Raw genomic sequence first — 21,209 nt, forward strand, 5'->3', positions numbered from 1 at the left:
TTTTGTAGAAATGGAGTTTCACCATGTTGCCCAGGCTGGTCTCTAACTCCTGGACTCGGGCAGTCCACCAGCCTTAGCCTCCCAAAGTGCTGGGATTATAGGCATGAGCAGTTGCAAATGGCCATGCTTTTTTTCTGTTTAATGAAACCAGTGACAACGTAAAGGTCTGTGTTTGCTTTAGCAAGATGAAACTCTTTGTAATAGTGATGAATTAAGATGGAGATTAGCTCAGTTGAACTTACTATGGATAGTATAGAAACTGGTTGCATCTATTTGAAGTTCTTACTGTGATGAGAGGTCTCTGAAAGGAATATATTTGTTGAAAAGTCTTTGGTACAAACCAAGAAAGGTAATCTTTATCAAAAAAAACAAAGAAATTCTCATCGTCCTAGGTCATGAAATAATACTCAGGGTGTCCTCCTCACAACTTGGAAAATGTAGAAGTTGCACATTACCTTACCCCACTGGCCTCCAAACAGATTATGTGCAAGAGATATTTGTGTGAGGGAATGAGCACTTCCAAGTCAGTGAAAGCTATCAATATATATATATCTCCTCTGACTTACTCTTGAGAGATTTATCAGTTTGTGAATGGATCAAAAGCACACAACTGAAGATTAAAGAACATAAAAATAGGTATAGTTTGACTTAAAAATGCATTTATGATCTCCCTTAGTGATCTTTTTTCTTAAGAGTTTTTGGACTCTTGCCCTTTCCCACAAACAAGGTAGAATAAGAGAATAAGCTGAGTATGTAAACAGAGAAACTAGGGTAACAGATAAAAAGAAAAAAAAAATCCCTCTCCAAAAAGAGATGATCTCTTTCAAAAAAAAAAAAAGATATTATGGTTAATAAAATTATTAATAAGAATAAATTAGGGCCAGGTGCAGTGGCTCACGCCTGTAATCCCAGCACTTTGGGAGGCCGAGGCAGTCCGATCACGAGGTCAAGAGATTGAGACCATCCTGGCCAACATGGTGAAACCCCGTCTCTACTAAAAATACAAAAATCAGCCAGGCGTAGTGGGATGCGCCTGTAGTCCCAGCTACTCGGGAGGCTGAGACAGAAGAAGTGGTTGAACCTGGGAGGAAGAAGTTGCAGTGAGCCAAGATTGCGCCATTGCACTCCAGCCTGGGTAACAGAGCGAGATTCCATCTCAAGAATAAGTAAATAAATAAAAATAAAATAAATAAATAAAACATTCATAAAACTAAACAAAGTAAAAATCTAATCAGAATGTATCATGAGAACTCAACCCCTCAAGATTTTTGAAGATGAAATGTGATGATTTTGTCTGGGCACAGTGGCTCAGGGCTGTAATTAATGCCAGCACTTTGGGACGCCAAGGCAGGTAGATTGCTTGCACCTGGGAGTCCAGGACCAGCCTGAGCAACATGATGGAAACCCCATCTCTACAAAAAATGCAATAATTAGTTGAGCATGGTGTTGCACATTTGTAATCCCAGCTACTCTGGAGGCTGATGTGGGCGAATTGCTTGAACCTGGGAAGTGGAGGTTGCAGTGAGCCCAGATTGTGCCACTGCACTCCAGCCTGGGCTACAGAGTGAGACCTATCTCAAAAAAAATTAAAAAAAAGAAAAGAAAAGAAATGTGATAATTTCATGCTAGATTAATTGAATTGTATTATCAATGTTCTGATTAGAATAAACAACTTGACAAGGCCTATGGTGAATGGATTTGCATAGCTGGTAGGTTCATTATTTATAGTTTTAACTATGAAGCAATAAACAATTGACTATAAAGACTACTCTTATGTAGGATTTATCCTTTACTTTTTTCCCAAAGGGGATTTGAGGTGACTTGCAAAATTAAACACATATAAAATGGGTCAAAAGACTAATTTTTTTTAAATAAAAGAAAGCACACAAGAAAATATGCTTCCAAATAGATACTATCCTTCATATAGTCACGTTATTAAGGAAAAATTACTCCAATATTGCTTTCTTAGACAGTTTAGGAATTCTTTTGGAATTGTTTTCAGAGCCAGCTTACAAACTCAAAAGAAAACCTGCTTTATTGTTTTACATACTCATACTTTTTTTTTTAAACCCAGCTCGATTTCCCCATTTATTCATTAGTTGCTCCAAATAACCCTCACCTCCAATTAAATTCATCACCTGTTGAGGAACAAACATGTGCCACCAGGGAGGATATCTGGAATAATGTGCTGTAGACTCTAAGGGTAATTTTAAAATAAGAATTTTCAATGTTTTGAGTAGTGGTTGCAGTACTAGAATAAATACATAGTGCCTCTGGAAGTGTTTGTTGTTGTTTTGAGACAGGGTCTTGCTCTGTCACCCAGGCTTCAGTACAGTGGTGCAATTGTAGCTTACTATAACCTTGAACTACTGGGCTCAAGTGATCCTCTTACTTCAAACTCCTGAATAGCAAGGACTATGGGTGTATGCCACCATGGCTGGCTAATTTTTAAATTTTTGTAGAGACAGGGCCTTGCTATGTTGCCCAGTTGGATCTTGAACTACTGGGCTTAAGCAGTCCTCCTGCCCCAGACTCCAAAGTGCTGAGATTGTAGGTGTGAGCCGTCATGCTTAGCCTGGGAGTGATTGTTTCGAATGGGCGAAGGCTCATTTTGATGTGTAAGTTCTATTATGTTTGTTTTTAACAGACATTATTTTATTAGTCATATCTCATAATACAGTGTATTTTCATTTCAGAATTCCATTTTTGTTTCTGTTATTTTGAGATAGTCATCTTTTAGAGACAACTTATTTTGGAGCAAATCCATTGATTGTTAGGTAAAAATACTTGTCATTTGTAGTTTGTTTCTTTAACTGAACTAAGCTCTTATTTAAACTAAGCTACTTTTGGTGTCATCCCTTATTTAACATTTTTTTTAGTGGTTACACTGTTTTATTTTCTTTGGCCCAATATGTCACCTCTCTGTTGCTCTGATTTGTTAAGAATATTAATACCTGAAAATAATAAGCAGTACTGTCTTACCAAAAGATCAGTGCTGTTGGTATGCTGGTAGAACTGGTTTTCTTATTAAGACTATAATATTGACAACATAGTATAGTTAAAATATTCCTGGGCTGGGCATTGTGTTTCATGCCTGTAATTGCAATGCTTTGGGAGGCCAAGACAAGAGGATCACTTGAGGCCAGGAGTTCTAGACCAGCCTGGGCAATATGGTAAGAAGACCACATTTTTATTTATTTATTTTGAGATGGAGTGTCACTCTGTCACCCAGGCTGGAGTGCAGTGGCGTGATATCAGCTCACTGTAGCCTCTGCCTCCTGGGTTCAAGTGATTCTCCTGCCTCAGCCTCCTGAGTAGCTGGGACTACAGGCACCTGCCACCCTGCCCAGCTAATTCTGTTATTTTTAGTAGAGACAGAGTTTCACCATGTTGGTCAGGCTGGTCTCAAACTCCTGACTTCAGGTAATCCACCCGCCTCGGCCTCCCAAAGTGTTGGGATTACAGGTGTGAGCCACCTTGCCTGACCCACGTCTTAAAAGAAAAATTAGCCATGTGTTGTGGTGGATGCTGGTAAGCCTCAGCTACTGGGTAGGCTGGGGCAAGAGCATTGCTTGAGCCCAGTAGTTTGAGGTTACAGTGAGCTATGATCATGCTAGGGTACTCCAGCCAGGATGGCAGAGCAAGACCCTGTCTCAAAAAAATAAATAATAAAAAATCTGAAGCAGCCCTTAATTTGGAAGGCTCTTCTTCTAATAATTGCTGATAAAAGACTTTGAGTATTGCATCAATCTCTAAACAGGGAGGAAATTTAAGCAGTAATTAAAGAAACAACTAGCTAGTTAATAAAATAATTCTGTATGATATATAATACTGTGTACACTTCAGCCATTTAAAATAGTTTATGAAAGATCAATTTAAAACTTTCTGATTTGATAAAATTTATTAAGTTGGGTGAGAATAAATTAAGGAAGACAGATGAAACAAGAATCCAAAGTAACAAAAGTTGTTAAAGCTATGTGATATGTTTAAAGCAGCTCATTTCATATTTTCTCTACTTCCATGTGTATGAGTAAAAATATCCTTAATAATATTAAATTTAAAAATCAGGTGGCAGAAACTAAAAAAATACCAGTAAAGTGTTTTTTTTTTTAAAGAGCATTTAAATAGTAAGGTCCTTTAGTCTTTTCATTTTCATTTGAGATATTATAGTCCTTGTTATTTTAGCTGCTATTCTTTTTTTTTTTCCAACTTCAGAATTTTTTATACTACCTTCCTCAGGAAATGAAGTACTATTTGTACAGTCAGGCATTGCTTTTGAGGTGGTCCCTCCATGTTAGGAAATAAAAGAGATAATACTCCAATGCATTATCTTACTTGTAGATGAAAGTCCTTTGTATTCATTGAGATAAACACCCTCAATACTATTATTTTTAGACATATATTACATATAAAATATATGGCATATTTTAGGTGTATATTATATTACTTTTTATGAACTTTTTAATATGAGTCTACACTTAGTTTCCAAGCTTTGATTCCCTTGTTGTCAAATCTGTATCCCATTTACACTTTTCACTAATATTAAATTAATCGCTCTGATTGTGATAATACGTGGTTTGTTTCTAGATTAGGAAATTTAAAAGATTGCTTAATAAAACCCATTTCATCTCCATTACATGGTAAATGATATAAAGAATCAATTACCAGTGTTTATGATCTTTACTTTCCATTGACAATTATAAAAACATTCAAATGTAAGCCAGATTTTGTGTGTGTGAATAAATGTCATGTGATAATATTAGTTGCATCAGTAAAGTTACTAAGATGAATTTTTCGCTCCCAGGATCCAGGGTATTTTCTTTTTTCCTCTTTCTTTTTTTTTTCTTTGGAGACAGAGTCTTGCTCTGTCACCCAGGCTGGAGTGCAGTGGCACAATCTCGACTCACTGCAACCTCAGCCTCCCAGGTTCAAGCAATTCTCCTGGCCGGAACTACTGACATGCACCACCATGCCCAGCTGATTTTTTGTGTTTTAGTAGAGATGGGGTTTCACGGTGTTGCCCAGGCTGGTCTCGAACTCCTGAGCCCAGGAGATCCAAAGCCTGCCTCAGCCTCCTAAAGTGCTGGGGTTACAGGCGTGAGCCACTGTGCCCGGCCAAAGGCTATTTTCAACATGACTAAACTTGTTTTCAACATAGTTCTAACATAATAGCTACCTTTGATTCATTATCTCTTTTCTGCTTACACATTCTTTGGATGTTTTATCATGCGGATATTGGCCAGTGAGGAAAGCATAAATGATAATGGAATCAAGTTGTGTAGCAAAGATTTAGATTAAACATTATGAATAAGACACTAATACTGTAGTTGGTTACCTGAGCAGATCATGAAGACATTGTGATTCTGTCATTGGGAACCTATGTTAGGTTTTGATAATCAAGTGAAAAAATCAGACGATTGTAGGGGTCCACATCAAGTGACCACATAGAGGTTTTTTATTTTCTATTTTTAATTCACTTCCTCAGTTTTTCCTTGGGATGAATAGACTGACAACATTATTCAGAATACTTTGTTATTAAAGAATGAATTTATTTCCATATAGATTTCCAACTCATTAAATATCTAAATTCTGTTTATTTCCTTAAGACTCTTTGAAGAAGATAGTGAAACATTTCAATTAAATGGAATAGATAATGTATGTGGAAGTATATGACCTAAAGTATAGGCTAGAGGTTCACACTGTTGTCCCATGAACCCAACTCAGACCACAGACCATAGTTTGGCTGAAAGAGTTTCTGTCTGTTTAATTGGGTCAGTATTATAAAATTGAGAGATTACAGGTAAAAGTCTAGGTTGGCTGTTATCACACAATTGGCAACATTTGGCTCCCAATCCCAAAGGGAAGTCAACTATACTTGAGTAGCTACTGCTTCCTCTAGACAAATTGTACACCCTCATATATCCCACTTCACACATTAATTCACTTGCCTAATCTTGACATAGATGTTTGTAACGTATTAGCTGAATCTGAATTTCAGAGAGTTGTCAGGTAAACTTTATGGTACCTTGAGAAATTGGTTATAAATATGAGTTATCTGTATACATATGAATAAATTGTACATAAATCATGCATAGTTTTTTTTCTTTTTTGAGAGGGAGTTTTGCTCCGTCGCCCAGGCTGTAGTGCAGTGGCACGATCTTGGCTCATGGCATCCTCTGTCGCCTGAGTTCAAGCAATTCCCCTGCCTCAGCCTCCTGAGTAGCTGGGACTACAGGTGCGTGCCACCACGTCCAGCTAATTTTTTTGTGTTTTTAGTAGAGATGGCGTTTCACCATGTTGACCAGGATGGTCTCAATCTCCTGACCTCGTGATCTGCCCGCCTCGGCCTTCCAAAGTGCTGGGATTACAGGCGTGAGCCACTGTGCCTGGCCAGTCATGCATAGTTTTTAAGAAGACTTCCTGGGCTGGATTGATTGACCCCCATTTTGTCCCTCTATACTTTCCTGGTCACACTGTGTTATTGATCTCCTAAAACTTATAATAAATATCTAAATGTATATCCCTGTAGTATACCATGAACTATGAGCTCCTTCAAGGCCCAGGATCGTACATTATTTTGTTTTTTATTCTCAGCTTCTAGAACCTGGTACATAGTAGGTATCCAAATGTTTGTTAAATTTCTCTAACTTTAGTACAGACATTTGAGTGCTGTGATCTGTTTTTATTTTTTGAAAAAAAAATATATATATATATTAGCTACTTCTGTTTTTGTATTACAAGCAGCTCCTTTGGTTAAAGATGATTTTTAAAAGTTATCTCAATAATTTTCAGTTTTTCTGTCTTAAATTGAAAACAGTACTGAAAATATAAGATCTTTATAAGTATACAGATTGTCAGATGGAATATTTTTTGAATTAGGTAATTTTTTCATTTAAAAATATTCCAATATTCTTAATATTTTTTAAACAAATAATTACCATTTAATTTTGCATTTGCTTGCGGTCAGCTGAAATTGGCAGTCTCAAACTCCACTTATTTTACTAATTTATACATCTTGTCATTTGGGAGTGTGTTTTACTTTATATTACTAAAAGTATTGCCATGATATTTAGCTTTTTTCTTTTAAGTAAATTAAAATTGAGATCATTTTATGAAATTTGCTTTGAAAATTTAGAAAGATATGAAAATATCTTTTTTAGGTCATTTGTGATCTCTTAGGTTAGAGATAGAATTTTTTGCCCGGCTCTATTTAATGTTTTAGGATTTTCATATAGTTTTGGAAAATGGAAAAAAGTCCTCCTCTGGCATTTGTTTATATGAGAATTGGAAAGATCCTATTTAAAATTTTCTTAGTGAAAAATGTGCACTATCACCTTTTCTAGTCAGAGGGCTAGAGAACCAACATTGCATAGCCTACAAATAAATAGATGAGCATGTCAATGTTGATCATACTTATAACATAAAAACAAATAATTATTCTTGGGTGGTTGGATTGCATTTTTGGTTTTCATCGTGACTGTTGTAGTGCTGTAATGCTTTTAGACATTACATCTGGTCATTTCTGCTCTTTGATTGAGTACCCCAAAAATCCAAGAATTGGAGGAACCCAGTGACATGTCTTCAAAAACCTAAATACCTCTAGGGAAAATGACTCCCTATAAAGTTAAACATAATGCATGTCTTTAAAGTGTCAGTATATTTAATGGATTATGTATCTTCAACCCAGTTATTTTACTAAACTAGGTAGTTTCTTTTAACTTTATAGAGTACTGTTGGGCGTGGTGGCTCATGCCTGTAGTCCCAGCTCTTTGGGAGGCCAAGGTGGGCAGATCACCTGAGGTTGGGAGTTCAAGACCAGCCTGACAAATATGGAGAAATCCCGTCTCTACTAAAAATACAAAATTAGCCGGGCTTGGTGGTGCGTGCCTGTAATCCCAGCTACTTGGGAGGCTGAGGCAGGAGAATCACTTGAACCTGGGAGGTGGGGGTTGCGGTGAGCCAAGATCGCACCACTGCACTCCAGCCTGGGCAACAAGAGTGAAACTTCGTCTCAAAACAAAACAAAAAAACCTTTGTGGAGTACTATACTGGCTTACAAAGGGTAGATTTCCACTGACAGAATCAAAATTTAAAAATTTCCCTCCCTTCCAAATTTAGGTATCTGGTTAGATTTTTGGTAGCGTGCAGTTGATTCTAGTCATCTTGATAATGATAACTAGAATCTTGATAATGACTAATCTAGTAGTTAGGTATAGGTAGACTTAGCTAAAATGGGTACTTGGAAGCAAGATGAAGCTGCTCTGCTTGTTTTTGTATCCTTATTCAGTCTATTTCACTACTCATAGTTCAATTTTAAACAGTTTGCCAGCTGCATTCAGTTTCTATCATGTTAGCTTGAAATGTGCTAAAGAAAATAAACTAAGACTTATTTCTGTTTGTCTTTCGACTTAACATTTTAGGATCAGACTTGGCTTGTATTCCAGACTCAGGGTGCCAGAAAAGTAAATAATACACAATAATACTTAGACTTAACTTCAATACCCTTGTTCTGTTATGGCCAATTAGGCTAATTTTAGTAATGGTCAGAGGCTTCTAATTTGGAGGGCAGTAGTAACTCCTGTAAATACCAATTTCCAAATGGTGTCTCTCTGTTCCAGCCCATCACAACAGTTTTAAAACCAGCTTTTGTTTTTGTTTTTGTTTTCTTCTGTTGCTTTGTTTTGTTTTTTAACAGGAGAGCCAGTGTAACTCCTTCAAGACTGGAGTGACACACACTGCATCTGCATCTGCCTCATGTGAGTTCTCATTTTGGCAGCAGCATTCTGCTAGGCTGGAACCTCTGTAGAGGTTTGCCCTTTATTTTTCTAAATCTATAAATTACTACATAGTGTGTCTTGGTGGCAATGGTAAAAAGTGCATGAGAGTTCCAAACTTCCTGCAGAAAGTTTTCTGCTCATTCCAAAGGGACTTTGTCCTTTAACATATATTCTGTCTTGTATGAACAGCATCTACTCAAAACAGAGCCCACAACTTTCATCCCGAAAACATAGTTATTTTTTGAAGAACTGTTTTTTCCCTGCAGATTATGGAGTAAAGAATATCTTTTTTCTTTTCTTTTCTTTCTTTTTTTTTTTTTTTGAGACGGAGTCTTGTTCTGTTGCCAGGCTGGAGTGCAGTGGCGCAATCTCGGCTCACTGCAGCTTCCACCTCCTGGGTTCGAGTGATTCTTCTGCCTCAGCCTCCAAGTAGCTGGGACCACAGGTGCGTGCCACCACGCCCAGCTAATTTTTGTATTTTTAGTAGAGATAGAGTTTCACCATGTTGGCCAGGATGGTCTTGATCTCTTGACCTAGTGATCCGCCCACCTCAGCCTCCCAAAGTGCTGGGATTACAGGCATGAGCCACTGCACCAGGCCTAAGAATATCTTTAAATGCTCTCAGTAACTTGAACTTTCAAATCTTTGGTTGTTTTCTTTATAGTCTAATTATGTAACCTGAGAACACTGTGTGCTGTCCTAGTGGCTGAAGCAGTCCTCTTTTTTGGACTCTAGCCCTTAAAATAGCTTCTTCTTTGTCTTTGGATATTGAGTAACTTGGGGTAGGCCAGAGTACCTTCTGGGAGAAGAAATAAGCAGATAATGTGAAACTATTGCCTGGGTTTTGGAACCACAGAAAGTCATTTGTGAGAGTTGAGCTTGAAGCTGTGCATCATTTACTTGCCACAGTTGTGGGAGAGAAATTGAAATTAGAGCCTTTGCAGCTGTGGAGAGGCATAAAGCTCTAAGTCTGAGGTGATATATATGGTTTTCCATAAATATCTGAGGCTGGCTTTGAAGGGCCTGGTTGATTAAAAAAGGAATTTTACTTTTTATATTTTGTTTTCATTTTTAAAGGAATGGTGGTACTTAGTAAGATTTAGGAATTTTTGCCACCAGGTCACAACAAATACATTCCTGAGGGACACTTAGAATAAAACATCTATGTTCATGCTCTGTGCAGCTGCAGTTCTGCTTCTCTAACCGTGGTTGCACTGTGTAGCAGATAATTTAATGACCTGGGAGTTAGTGTTGCTGAAATGATTATCCAGAAAGCTTATGAGAAAATGTCAGTAGCTTGTAGGTCTTACTGATTAATATAGAGCTTGATGAAATAGTGTTGTCAGGGTAGAACTTGGACTGTCTTTACTAAACCCATTCCCACTTGTGAGTAGAGAAGTTTATTTTGGACTAGTTGAAAAAAATTGGAGGGAGAGGTGTATGTTTCAACACCCAAGCTTAAGTTCTGATGGCTTATGTAATCTAGAAATTTTTTTTTTGCAGTGGTAGTATATATACCGTGCCACAAAGAGCTTTTGTTTGTTTTTTGAGATGGAGTCTCTTTCTGTCACCCTGGATCTGTCAACCAGTGGTGCAATCTTGGATCACTGTAATCTCCGCCTCCCGGGTTCAAGCATTTCTCCTGCCTCAGCCTCCCAGTTAGCTGAGACTACAGGCATGAGCCACCATGCCTGGCTAATTATTGTAATTTTTAGTAGAGATGGGGTTTCGCCATATTGGCCAGGGTGGTCTCAAACTCATGACCTCAAGTGATCCACCTAGGACTACCAAAGTGCTGGGATTAAAGGTGTGAGCCACCACACCCAGCCTTACAAAGAGCTTTTGGATGAGACTCAGACCTAAATTTTGGCTTCAGCTGATATTTGTACTTGCTACAGAACTTCATGTTGGTAAATGAGGAAGCTACATCATATTTTAAGAAGTACTCTGAGCTCATGAGAAAAAGGAAGTATTTCTGTAGGTGGAATTTCTAGAAACTAGTCACTTCAGTTGAACACTTGGGAAATTCTGCCCTGCGAAAAAGTATAATGTAGCAAGTGTAGTGTTTTTATTTTCTGCTATTCTAGGATTTGTGCTGTCAAAATGGGGATTTGAGACTTTCTCTTCCCTGTATTGTTTTTCACTGAAAATTCTGAATAAATTGATTTGAACTTCAAATCCAGATTGTCTCATAGACATAGGTTTTACTCACTAGTTACTCCATTGCTCTGTAGTTACCTGATTCTCTAACTGGAGAAAATTGCTGATTTAGGGGTGAATGTGGGTAGGAGTAATTAAGATTTGTTTTTTGTCTCCCACTTTAAGGCATATCCAGCAAATTGTCCTTCTGAAAAATTAACAGTTGAAAACATTTTATATGGAGCAAATCCTGTAAGAATAAATGTCAGTAGATTACCCAAATTACTTAGCTATACTGGAATCTTATTTCATTAAATACTGTTTGAAATAAATGGTGCCTTGGTTAGGATTGAGAAATAATTTTTGTTTTATGGAGATTGTATTAAAATGAGATTTACTTGCAACTGGAGTAGGAACATGGGTCATTGAGGAGGGTAAGGTGAGAGTGGTTATACTTTTAACATAACTCAAATTTATAACAGTAGGTGCCATGCCTTATGGTTTTATGGTACACCAGCTCTTTATTAGTGTATATAGCACTTTATTTTTTAAACCACAGTGTACATCATATAGATTTAGGAATTCCACACTTAAGTCTTGAACAAGTTTTTTTTTAGGGGAAGGGGAGAGGATGAAGCAGGAGTTAAGGGGAAGAAGGTAATATAGCCAGTTTTGAAAATGTTAGCCATGGCTGGGTGTGGTGGCTCAGCCTGTAATCCCCAGCAGTTTGGGAGGCTGAAGTGGTCAGATCACTTAAGGTAAGGAGTTTGAGACCAGCCTGGCCAACATGGTGAAACCCCCATCTCAACTAAAAATACAAAAATTAGCTGGGTGTGGTGGCGGGCACCTGTAATCCCAGCTACTTGGGAGGCTGAGTCGTGAGAATCGCTTGGATCTGGTAGGCAGAGGTTGCAGTGAGTTAAGATCATGGCCACTGCACTCCAGCCCCCGCAACAGAGCGAGACTCCAACTCAGGAAAAAAAAAAACAAAATGTTAGCAAGGGTTAGCATTAGCATTAAATTATTAATACCCTTGCAACAACAAAAGAAATAAAGATGGCTTTTTTGGCATTGTTCTGATGAGATGAGACTCAAGTCTCTCCTAAAAGACCTTAAAAATTTTAGGCTTCTGGTTTTAAAATCTGACAAATATTTATTAAAGGATTTTGAAAGCACAGCTTGCAATTTAAAAAATAGATATACATGATATAAGTTTTCAAGGTTACAGGAGATACATGACAGTCTCCTTCCCTGTCTCTTAAAGGCCACTCTGTTCCCTTCTTAGGAGGCGACTAGTATTACTGTTCTGTATTTCCAGAACCATTCTACAGGATTGTTTTTGGAAAGGGAAAATTGAATTGCACTCATTAAAATATTAGCACCAACTTGGATAGGTATACTAACTGCAGTGAGAAATCTGTTTGAGCCATAAGCTAAAGATGTTAATAGTAGATGGAAGAACTATCATAATATAAAAATAGTTGTTATTATGAGATTACAAGAATAGGATGGATATTTTTGCCTCATTTGCTATTTAGCAAGCTGGCAGATCTTTTTAGTTATTTTTAATATGGCTTACTCACTTATAGAGACTGATGTAGTCTTACCTAAATATTTCATTTGGAAGAAACTTATTTAAAGGAGCAATATTTTCTTTATGCTTGAATTTCAGTAATAACTCTAAAAAGTTTCTTCGTTATAGAAAATTTCAGATATATACGGTAATAGAGAGAACCACCCCCCTCCCCCCGCGCCCACCATTGCCTGAAATCCCTGTTCTTTGACCTGTAACAAACTCAGTGCTCCTTTGGTGGATAAGGAGAGATTTTGTTTTATACACACTTGCATATACCCATCCTGCCATACTTCTAATAAAATGAATGATAATTCTTCAATATCTTTCGTTCTTTTCTTTTTTTTTTTTTTGAGACAGAGTCTCGCTCTGTTGCCCAGGCTGGAGTGCACTGGTGTGATCTCAGCTTACTGCAACCTCCGTGCCTCGAGTTCAAATGATTCTCCCACCTCAGCCTCCTGGGTAGCTAGGAAAACTGGCGCATGCCACCACTCCCAGCTAATTTTTTGTATTTTAATAGAGACGGTGTTTCACCATGTTGGCCAGGCTGGTCTTGAACTCCTCACCTCAAGTGATCTGCCCACCTCAGCTTCCCAAAGTGCTGGGATTACAGGCATGAGCCACAATGCCCGACCAGTTCTTCAGTGTCTAATTCCCAGTTCATAGATTTCCCTAATTGTCGCAAACATGTCTTTTTATGGTTGGTTTACAGTAATAGCTTGGAAAATATAGTTTTGATGGCATATGTTGTTAGATCTGATACAGAAAACAGTTAATCATATTGATTGGAGGAGGCGTGTAAAGCAACTACCAAGCCAGAAAGGAATTCCAAAAATAGATTATTTTAAAAGTTCATTTTGAAGGATTTCTGTACCAATTATGCACAACAGCGAAGCCTTCAACATATATAGACCTCCCTTACCTAGTTTTCTGTGTACTTTTATTCTCACAATTAATATCATAGCTATGCATATTCATTTTTTTTTTAATTGTGGAAATGAAAGAATAAAGGAAAAAGTTTGGAATAGGTTTCCTGAGAATGAAGGAACTATACTGAATGGTTTCATAATTCAGCTTGTTGTTAGGCTCCTGCTATGTAATCTGACCTGTTTCCACAGACTAACAATTGAGTTCTCGAATTAGAAGGGAGGAAGAATTGGGAAAGAGCAGAAATTCATTCATTTGCATTCTGTTTTAATTGGCTGTTCTTTCTGCTAACTAATGAAAACCTCCTCTTTGTGCAGTGTACAAGTCCCCGGAGTATGAGTCCCTTGGTTTTGAGCTTACTGTGGAGAGATTAGTTTCTATTGGCTATCCCCAGGAGTTGCTCAGCTTTGCTTATGATTCTACATTCCCTACCAGGTAATTTTTCAAGATATTTTTGGATTAAGACTACTTTCCTTACCCCCCAAATTAGACATTCCAAATTCATCCTTAAACAACAACAACAACAAACCCCAGAAACACATTGAATAATTCTTTGTTGTTTTTTTGGTTGGTTGGTGTTGATTCTAAAATTACTATGAACTTTTCATATACACCATATCTTTGTGTTCCTGAATTAAACTCAGTTTATACACCATATCTGGGTGTTCCTGAAATAAGCTCAGTTTATTGCAACTGAGGAAGACCCACTTATGGGTAAAAAGGGGGATTACTAAAACTGATGGGCAGTAATCACAGGTGTTCCTATTTGGGGTGGTTGGCAAACAGGTACATGTTTCTCTAATACACTTAACATGATAGAAGCTTGGCACTTTGCATTTCTGGATTTGCTAAGGAATATTTAGGATTAAGAAAATGATGTTTATCTGAGATGCTGTTGTATGTGTCCCACATACAACATCTAATGGAGGAAAATATAAGCCTTCTCAGTTGTCCAAGAAAAAAGCCTATGTTTTAGAGTGGTATCAGCTGTAGGAAGAGGAATTTTGTTTATATGTTTGATTAAGCTCTTATTTCTTAGAGAAAACAATTAAGATATCTGTCTGGACAGAGTCAGTATTTTTTAGTTGCTTTAGAATTAGTTTTTAAGATTTTACTCATTTTAGCCCCTGAAATTGTATCGTTTTAGGACATATTTGGGTTGCTACAAAGTTTGAATTAGATGAGGTTGGTTCATGATGATTAAATAGTACTACATAAAATTATTGCCTGTATTACTTTGCATTATCAACAATGTTCTTCATTTTCACATAGGGGACTTGTCTTTGACACACTATATGGAAATCTTTTGAAAGTCGATGCCTATGGAAACCTCTTGGTCTGTGCACATGGATTTAACTTTATAAGGGGGTGAGTACAAAGAACCTTTAGCCTCTTTCTAATGTTGTAGTCAAACAGTATGAAGATGACATCGTCTCCCCAGATATATTTCCCTATTCCTTTTCATCATAAAGAGCAAATTCCCTTACATAAGATTAGTTAACATTTATTAGGCAGTCAGAACCCAAACTGACATATAGTTAGCAATTACATTTTGTTTAAATTAAGTGCCTTCCAATTATACAGCATACAATAAAACTAATCTTGGCCGGGCATGGTGGCTCATGCCTGTAATCCCAGCACTTTGGGAGGCTGAGGCGGGCGGATCACAAGGTCAGGAGTTTGAGGCCAGCCTGGCCAATATGGTGAAACCCTGTCTCTACTAAAAATACAAAAATTAGCTGGGCATGGTGGTTCACGCCTGTAGTCCCAGCTACTTGGGAGGATGAGGCAGGAGAATTGCTTGAACCTGGGAGGCAGAGGTTGTAGTGAGCAGAGATGACGCCACTGCACTCCAGTTTGGGAGACAGAGCGAGACTCCATCTCAAAAACATAAAAATAAAAAAATAACAAAAAACCTAATCTTGAAATTTACCCAGAAGAACTTTAGTAGTTTTGACTTCTTTGAAATTCTAAGATTTTTATTTTCTTCTTTCTAATACAGTTCTCAGGTAGCTGTTCAGAAGAGGTATGTATATAAAAATGCTTTGAAAATTTTTAAACTACAACAATTTAAATGATTAAGAGATTTTTAATAGCTAATATATTATTTTTTAGATTCTAATGAACATCTCCAGACATTTGATTGTGTCATTAAAAACATTTTAAACATAAGGTTAAAATGAATATGTGGTAATAATATTTAAAACAAGGAGGCTGGGCGTGGTGGCTGACGCCTGTAATCCCAGCACTTTGGGAGGCCGAGGTGGGTGGATCACCTAAGGTCAGGAGTTTGAGACCAGCCTGGCCAACATGGAGAAACCTCGTCTCTAAAAAAATACAAAATTAGCTGGGCGTGATGGCGTATGCCTGTAATCCCAGCTACTTAGGAGGCTGAGGCAGGAGAATCACTTGAACCTGGGAAGCGGAGGTTGTGGTAAGCTGAGATTGCACCATTGCACTCCAGCCTGGGCAACAAGAGCGAAACTCTGTCTCAAAAATAATAAAAATAAAAAGATAAGCATAAGCTTTATTTTCAAAATAAAAATATTTCCACTAGTGTCACTAATTTGAACTTTTCACCCTAGTAAACAGCAGATGAAATTTAGTATCTACTTTTTTATGTATGTTACAGAAGTTTTGACAACTTCTGTAACTGTAGCTTTACTGTTAAACATTTTCTCTACGGTTATGCTACCTTATTTACTACTGACATTGTATTAGGGTCAGAACAGCAGCTCCTAAACAGAATAGGATGTGTGTCAGTCTCTCATGTAACTTTTCCATTTACTATTCATTCTTGATGGAAGAATAGGAAAAACATGAGGCTATATTGAAATGTTTAAAAATATAGTGTCTTTTTTTGTGATAAGAAGCACATAAACCGGCTGAAATTGTACCAGAGCTTCCTTTGGATTTGAGGTCACAAGATGCCCCTTAGAAATGAAGCATTTGATATAAGACTCTTCAGTTGGCATTACTGACAATACACAGGCTCAGAGATCTCCATGTATACATAGTAAGAACAGTGTGAAGTAAACACCCATCTTGACACATCTGGGCAGGCCATTGTTACATCTACCTTTCCTTCACTGTTTCTTTCATGAGGGGTTTGTTCAGATCTGTGAATATCAGGAAACAGGATTTAGAATATGAAGTGATCATAGGTTGTACTAGTAACTTAAGCTATTTTATACACTGATATTGTCATCATAATTCAGAATCTCAAGATGAACCAGGGTTCTATTATGTCTAAAAAGGAATTTTTGCATTATGAGGGAGGGGTAGGCAGAGAAGAAAAGAGAAGCAGTTTGATAAATTAGTACTATGATCACATTTACTAACTCAAGATCCACAGACTTCCTCTCTTACCCTAAATAAGCCAGTAAAATTTCTACATAGCTCCTTTCCCTAATGCATTTAATAGTGTTTCAAAAATAAGTCATTTATGAGTAAATGCAGAATTATCCAAACAGCACTTAGCACTGTTGAGTATTTAGAGTTAAAAAGAAAAGCTGGCCTAGCACAGTGGCTCATGCCTATAATCTCAGCACTTTGGGAGGGCAAGGCAAGAAGACTGCTTGAGCCTAAGAGTTCGAGACCAGCAGTAAAGTGAAACCCCATCTCTACAAATATCAAAAATTAGCTGGGCATGGTGGTGCATGCCTGTGGTCCCAGGTACATGGGAGATTGAGGCAGGAGGATTGCTTGAGCCCAGGAGGTTGAGGCTGCAGTGAGCTATGTTCACACCACTGTACTACAGCCTGGGCAACAGAGCAAGACCCTGTCTCAAAAAAATAAAAATAAATTAATAAAATTAAAATGCCCATGAAAAGAGACTGAAGATAGAGGAAAAGGAAGAAATAGTTATCAAAGCTATTACAGTGGTAGACAAGGCTGGAAAAGAAGGACTCCATCAGGCTTTGCTAATGAGTTAGGACCTTATTATTTAACAAATCTTTATTCTGTGGGTCACAGAAAGTTAGTAATCTGTGTGATAACTGTTTTCTTCCCAGTCCAAGTGTAGCATTTCTTCTTTTATGATACATTACCTCCCCCATGTTGATTTTTATTTTAAATATATACTAGTGTGATTTGACACTGAGTTTACAATGTAATTGCTAACTATATTTATAAATCAATTTGGGTTCTAACTGCCTAATAAATAACTGTTAGCCATATTTATGTAAAGGAATTTTTCTTTACTGATGGAGGGAATAGGCAAGTATATTATATCTAAGGAGATAGCGTCAGCTTATTAAACTTGACTGAAGAAAGTATATTTTTATTGTTACCTTCCACCTTACTTTTCATTAAAGAAAATCTTGGAAAGCTAGATAATGAGGTACTCTACAAAGTTATTCATTATTGGGAACTCTCATTTCAGAAGAGTGACTTAAGACAGGGAGCTAATGTGATTTTATATGTCTCACTGGAGTTTATGCCATTTGTAGTTAACAAACCCAAGCAGGAATTTATCCAGGTTACTCTGAGTGTGAACTTTAAATTTGATTTCCTTTATTTAGATTGTTAATCTCCATGTATTCACTGTCATAATTGTGTATTTTTATATTTCAGTATTTTTCCCTTTTAGTTTCTCTGAAATGTTTTCTTTTAGAAGTGTTTCTGGATTTTTAACAAATTCTGTTTCACTGGCTTTTTTTCTTTTAAATCCTGAATTTTCTTCATGGTTCTGTTCTGTCTCTTCTCTTCCTTCCTTGCACATTAAGTGACTTCATCTCCTCATACTTTTCATGATTCCATCTAGTATTTGTACATAGATGATCTCAGTTATCTCTCAAGTCTGAATCTCTGTTTTAAGTTCTTGACCTTTGTTTCTAGTTGCCTGATAAAAATCTGTTTACTTCAAGCTTAGTATAGCCAAAATAGAACTACTCTGACATCACTTCTTACCTAGTTTTCATATTTCTGTTCATAGTACCAACCACCTCTCAGAGAAACCATAGCATGAACATCATCTATGACTCTTAATGTCCCCCCTGCCAAATCTGCTCAGTTTGCTGGGTTTTATTTTACCTTGGTAATCTCTCTTAAATATATTCTTCCCTTTAATTTCCTGGGTCACTACTCTAGAACAGGTCCTGCTGCTCTCATTTGGACTACCGTAGTAACACCTAACTGATCCCAGTACTTTGTCTCTGTATCAAATTAGCTTTTGCTAAAAAAATAGGTCGGGCACTGACTCCTGTAATCCCAGCAGTTTGGGAGGCCGAGGTAGGCAGATTACTTGAGCCCGGGAGTTTGAGACCAGATTTAGCAACATGGCGAAACCCCATTTCTACAAAAAATTTTTAAAAATTAGCCAGGCACTGTGGCGTGCACCTGTAGTCACAGCTACTCAGGAAGCTGAGGTGGAAGGATTGCTTTGAGCCCAGGCTGTCGAGGCTGCAGTAAGTCAAGTGATGAGAGTGAGATGCTGTCTCAAAGTGTGTGTGTGTGTGTGTGTGTGTGTGTGTGTGTGTATATATATATATATGTGTGTGTGTGTGTGTGTGTATGTAAATTAAAAATAAAGGCTGGGCGCAGTGGCTCCTGCCTGTAATCCCAGCACTTTGCGAGGCTGAGGTGGGCGGATCAATCACTATGTCAGGAGTTGGAGACCAGCCTTGACCAACATGGTGAAACCCCATCTCTACTAAAAATACAAAAATTACCTGGGTATGGTGGTGCGTGCCTGTAATCCCAGCTACTCAGGAGGCTGAGGCAGGAGAATTGCTTGAACCTGAGAAGCAGAGGTTGCAGTGAGCCGAGATCGTGCCACTGCACTCCAGCCTGGGTGACAAAGCAAGACTGTGTCAAATAAATAAATAAATAATTTAGTGCCTTAACATCTGATATATCCTATACATATATATACACTTACTCTGTACTCACAAAAATTTAAAAAAACAACAACAATTTAGTGGCTTAAAACCGTGACCATTTTATTTAACTCAAAATTCTGAGAGTGTCTGGATGTGGTGGCACACACCTGTAATCCCAGTACTTTCAGAGGCCAAGGCAGGTGGATCATTTGAGGTCAGGAGTTTGAGACTATCCTGGCCAACATGGTGAAACTCCATCTCTAATAAAATACAAAAAAAAAGTAGCTGGGCATGGTAGTGCATGCCTGTAATCCCAGCTACTTAGGAGGCTGAGGCAGGAGAATCGCTTGAACCCGGGAGATGGAGATTGCAGTGAGCTGAGATCGCGCCACTGCACTCCAGCCTGGGCAACAGAGTAAGACTGTCTCAAGAAAGAAAGAAAAAAGAAAATTCTGAGAGTCAACTGGAGATTCTGGGGTTGCACAGCTGATGTCTCTAGGCTTTTTCACATGTCTGTGGTTAGCTGTTGGTTAACTGGCGGCTGATCTAGAATGGCCTTATACACATTCTGGCATTGGCAGGCTGTTGGCCGAGTGCTTCATTTCTATGTGTAGCCTTCTGTCTTCCAGCAGACTGTCTCATTCTTCATGCACATAGTAGTCTTGGGGTTTCAAGTGCTGCAAGGGAGAGTAAGCCCCAGTACAGAAATGCTTTTCTAGGTTTCTGTTTGGATCCCACTTGCTGCTATACAAGCCTATATGCAAGGATAGAGAAATAGACTGTGTTCTAATTGTGGGAGCCACAAAATTGCATCACAAAGAGACAGGAAGACTTTGTGGCCATTGTTGCAGTGCATCACATTGTCTTTCTCCAGTTTATCCTAAGACAGCCACTAATTTAATTTTGTTTTACAACTCAGCTCCCGTGGGATTATCCCTCTGCTTTAAAACTGTCAGTAGGGCCCTCTTACCCCGAAATGGTGTAGGACAGTAGCTTTTAATCTGCCTTAACCCATCTTTCTAGCTTAATTTTTCTCTGCTTCCCTTTCACTACCCAAATTAGACTAGTTTCACAACTGGTCCATCTAGCCTTTAAGGTGCAGCTCATATGCCAGCATGTGCATGAATCTTTCCTAGATTTTCCTCTCCTTAGTCCTCACATTTGCTTCTACCCCTTAAGTTCAGTGTTGTTCCCTTCTTTGGTTTTCTTATAGCTTTTTGCACCTCTCTTGTAGTAGTTGTGATTTTTTTACCTTATAATTATATGTGTATGTGAGCCACCTCCCCACCACACTGACAACTCTTTTAAGAGATGGATCCTAAGCTGAACATCACACCTGTAGTCCCAGCAATTTGGGAGGCTGAGGTGGGAAGTACTGCTTCAGCCCAGGAGTTTGAGTCCAGTCTGGGCAAAATAGCAAGACTCTGTCTTTAAAAAACTTAAAATTTAAAAAAATAAAGAGCTGGAACCTGAACTCATTCATTCATCTTCATAGCTGGCCATGCTTAATGTTTGGAATCCTATCTTGCATATAGCCATCAAAATAATTGAATGAATCTTTTAATAATGCTATTTCCCAGTCATTATAATGTTATCTTAAAAATTAGTTAATTTTTAAATTTTTCTTTCAGACCAGAAACTAGAGAACAGTATCCAAATAAATTTATCCAGCGAGATGATACTGAAAGATTTTACATTCTGAACACACTATTCAACCTACCAGGTAGATTCATTCTATGCTTATTTATACTGATGCTTTCCCTTCTGTGACCATTAGTCTCTGTTCAAGGGAGATAATGAAATACATTTGAATTATTTCATTATAGCTTATGAATATCTGTTCTTCATTTTTCAGAGACCTACCTGTTGGCCTGCCTAGTAGATTTTTTTACTAATTGCCCCAGATATACCAGGTATGTATATATTATAATTTTTTTTTCCAATTGATTTTTAAAATTAATGTACAGGGTT

General features: G+C 37.7%; 1 protein-coding gene across 2 annotated transcripts in view; it reads left to right on the forward strand.

Moving 5' to 3' along the window:
* The window catches only part of NT5C2 (5'-nucleotidase, cytosolic II), a 111,862-nt gene that overhangs the window by 79,699 nt on the left and 10,954 nt on the right, over nt 1-21,209 (forward strand). Inside the window, exons 4-8 of one of the 2 annotated variants that reach the window (XM_012439410.2) lie at nt 13,734-13,851; nt 14,689-14,784; nt 15,419-15,442; nt 20,870-20,961; nt 21,094-21,151. In XM_012439410.2, coding sequence (XP_012294833.1) covers nt 13,734-13,851; nt 14,689-14,784; nt 15,419-15,442; nt 20,870-20,961; nt 21,094-21,151 — 388 coding nt within the window. The remainder of the gene's footprint in view (nt 1-13,733; nt 13,852-14,688; nt 14,785-15,418; nt 15,443-20,869; nt 20,962-21,093; nt 21,152-21,209) is intronic. The other variant, XM_012439413.3, reaches the window with a different exon arrangement.

This window comes from Aotus nancymaae, unplaced genomic scaffold (assembly GCF_030222135.1).
Source record: "Aotus nancymaae isolate 86718 unplaced genomic scaffold, 86718_ANA_hifiasm-v0.15.2.pri h1tg000010l, whole genome shotgun sequence".
Classification (NCBI taxonomy): domain Eukaryota; kingdom Metazoa; phylum Chordata; class Mammalia; order Primates; family Aotidae; genus Aotus; species Aotus nancymaae.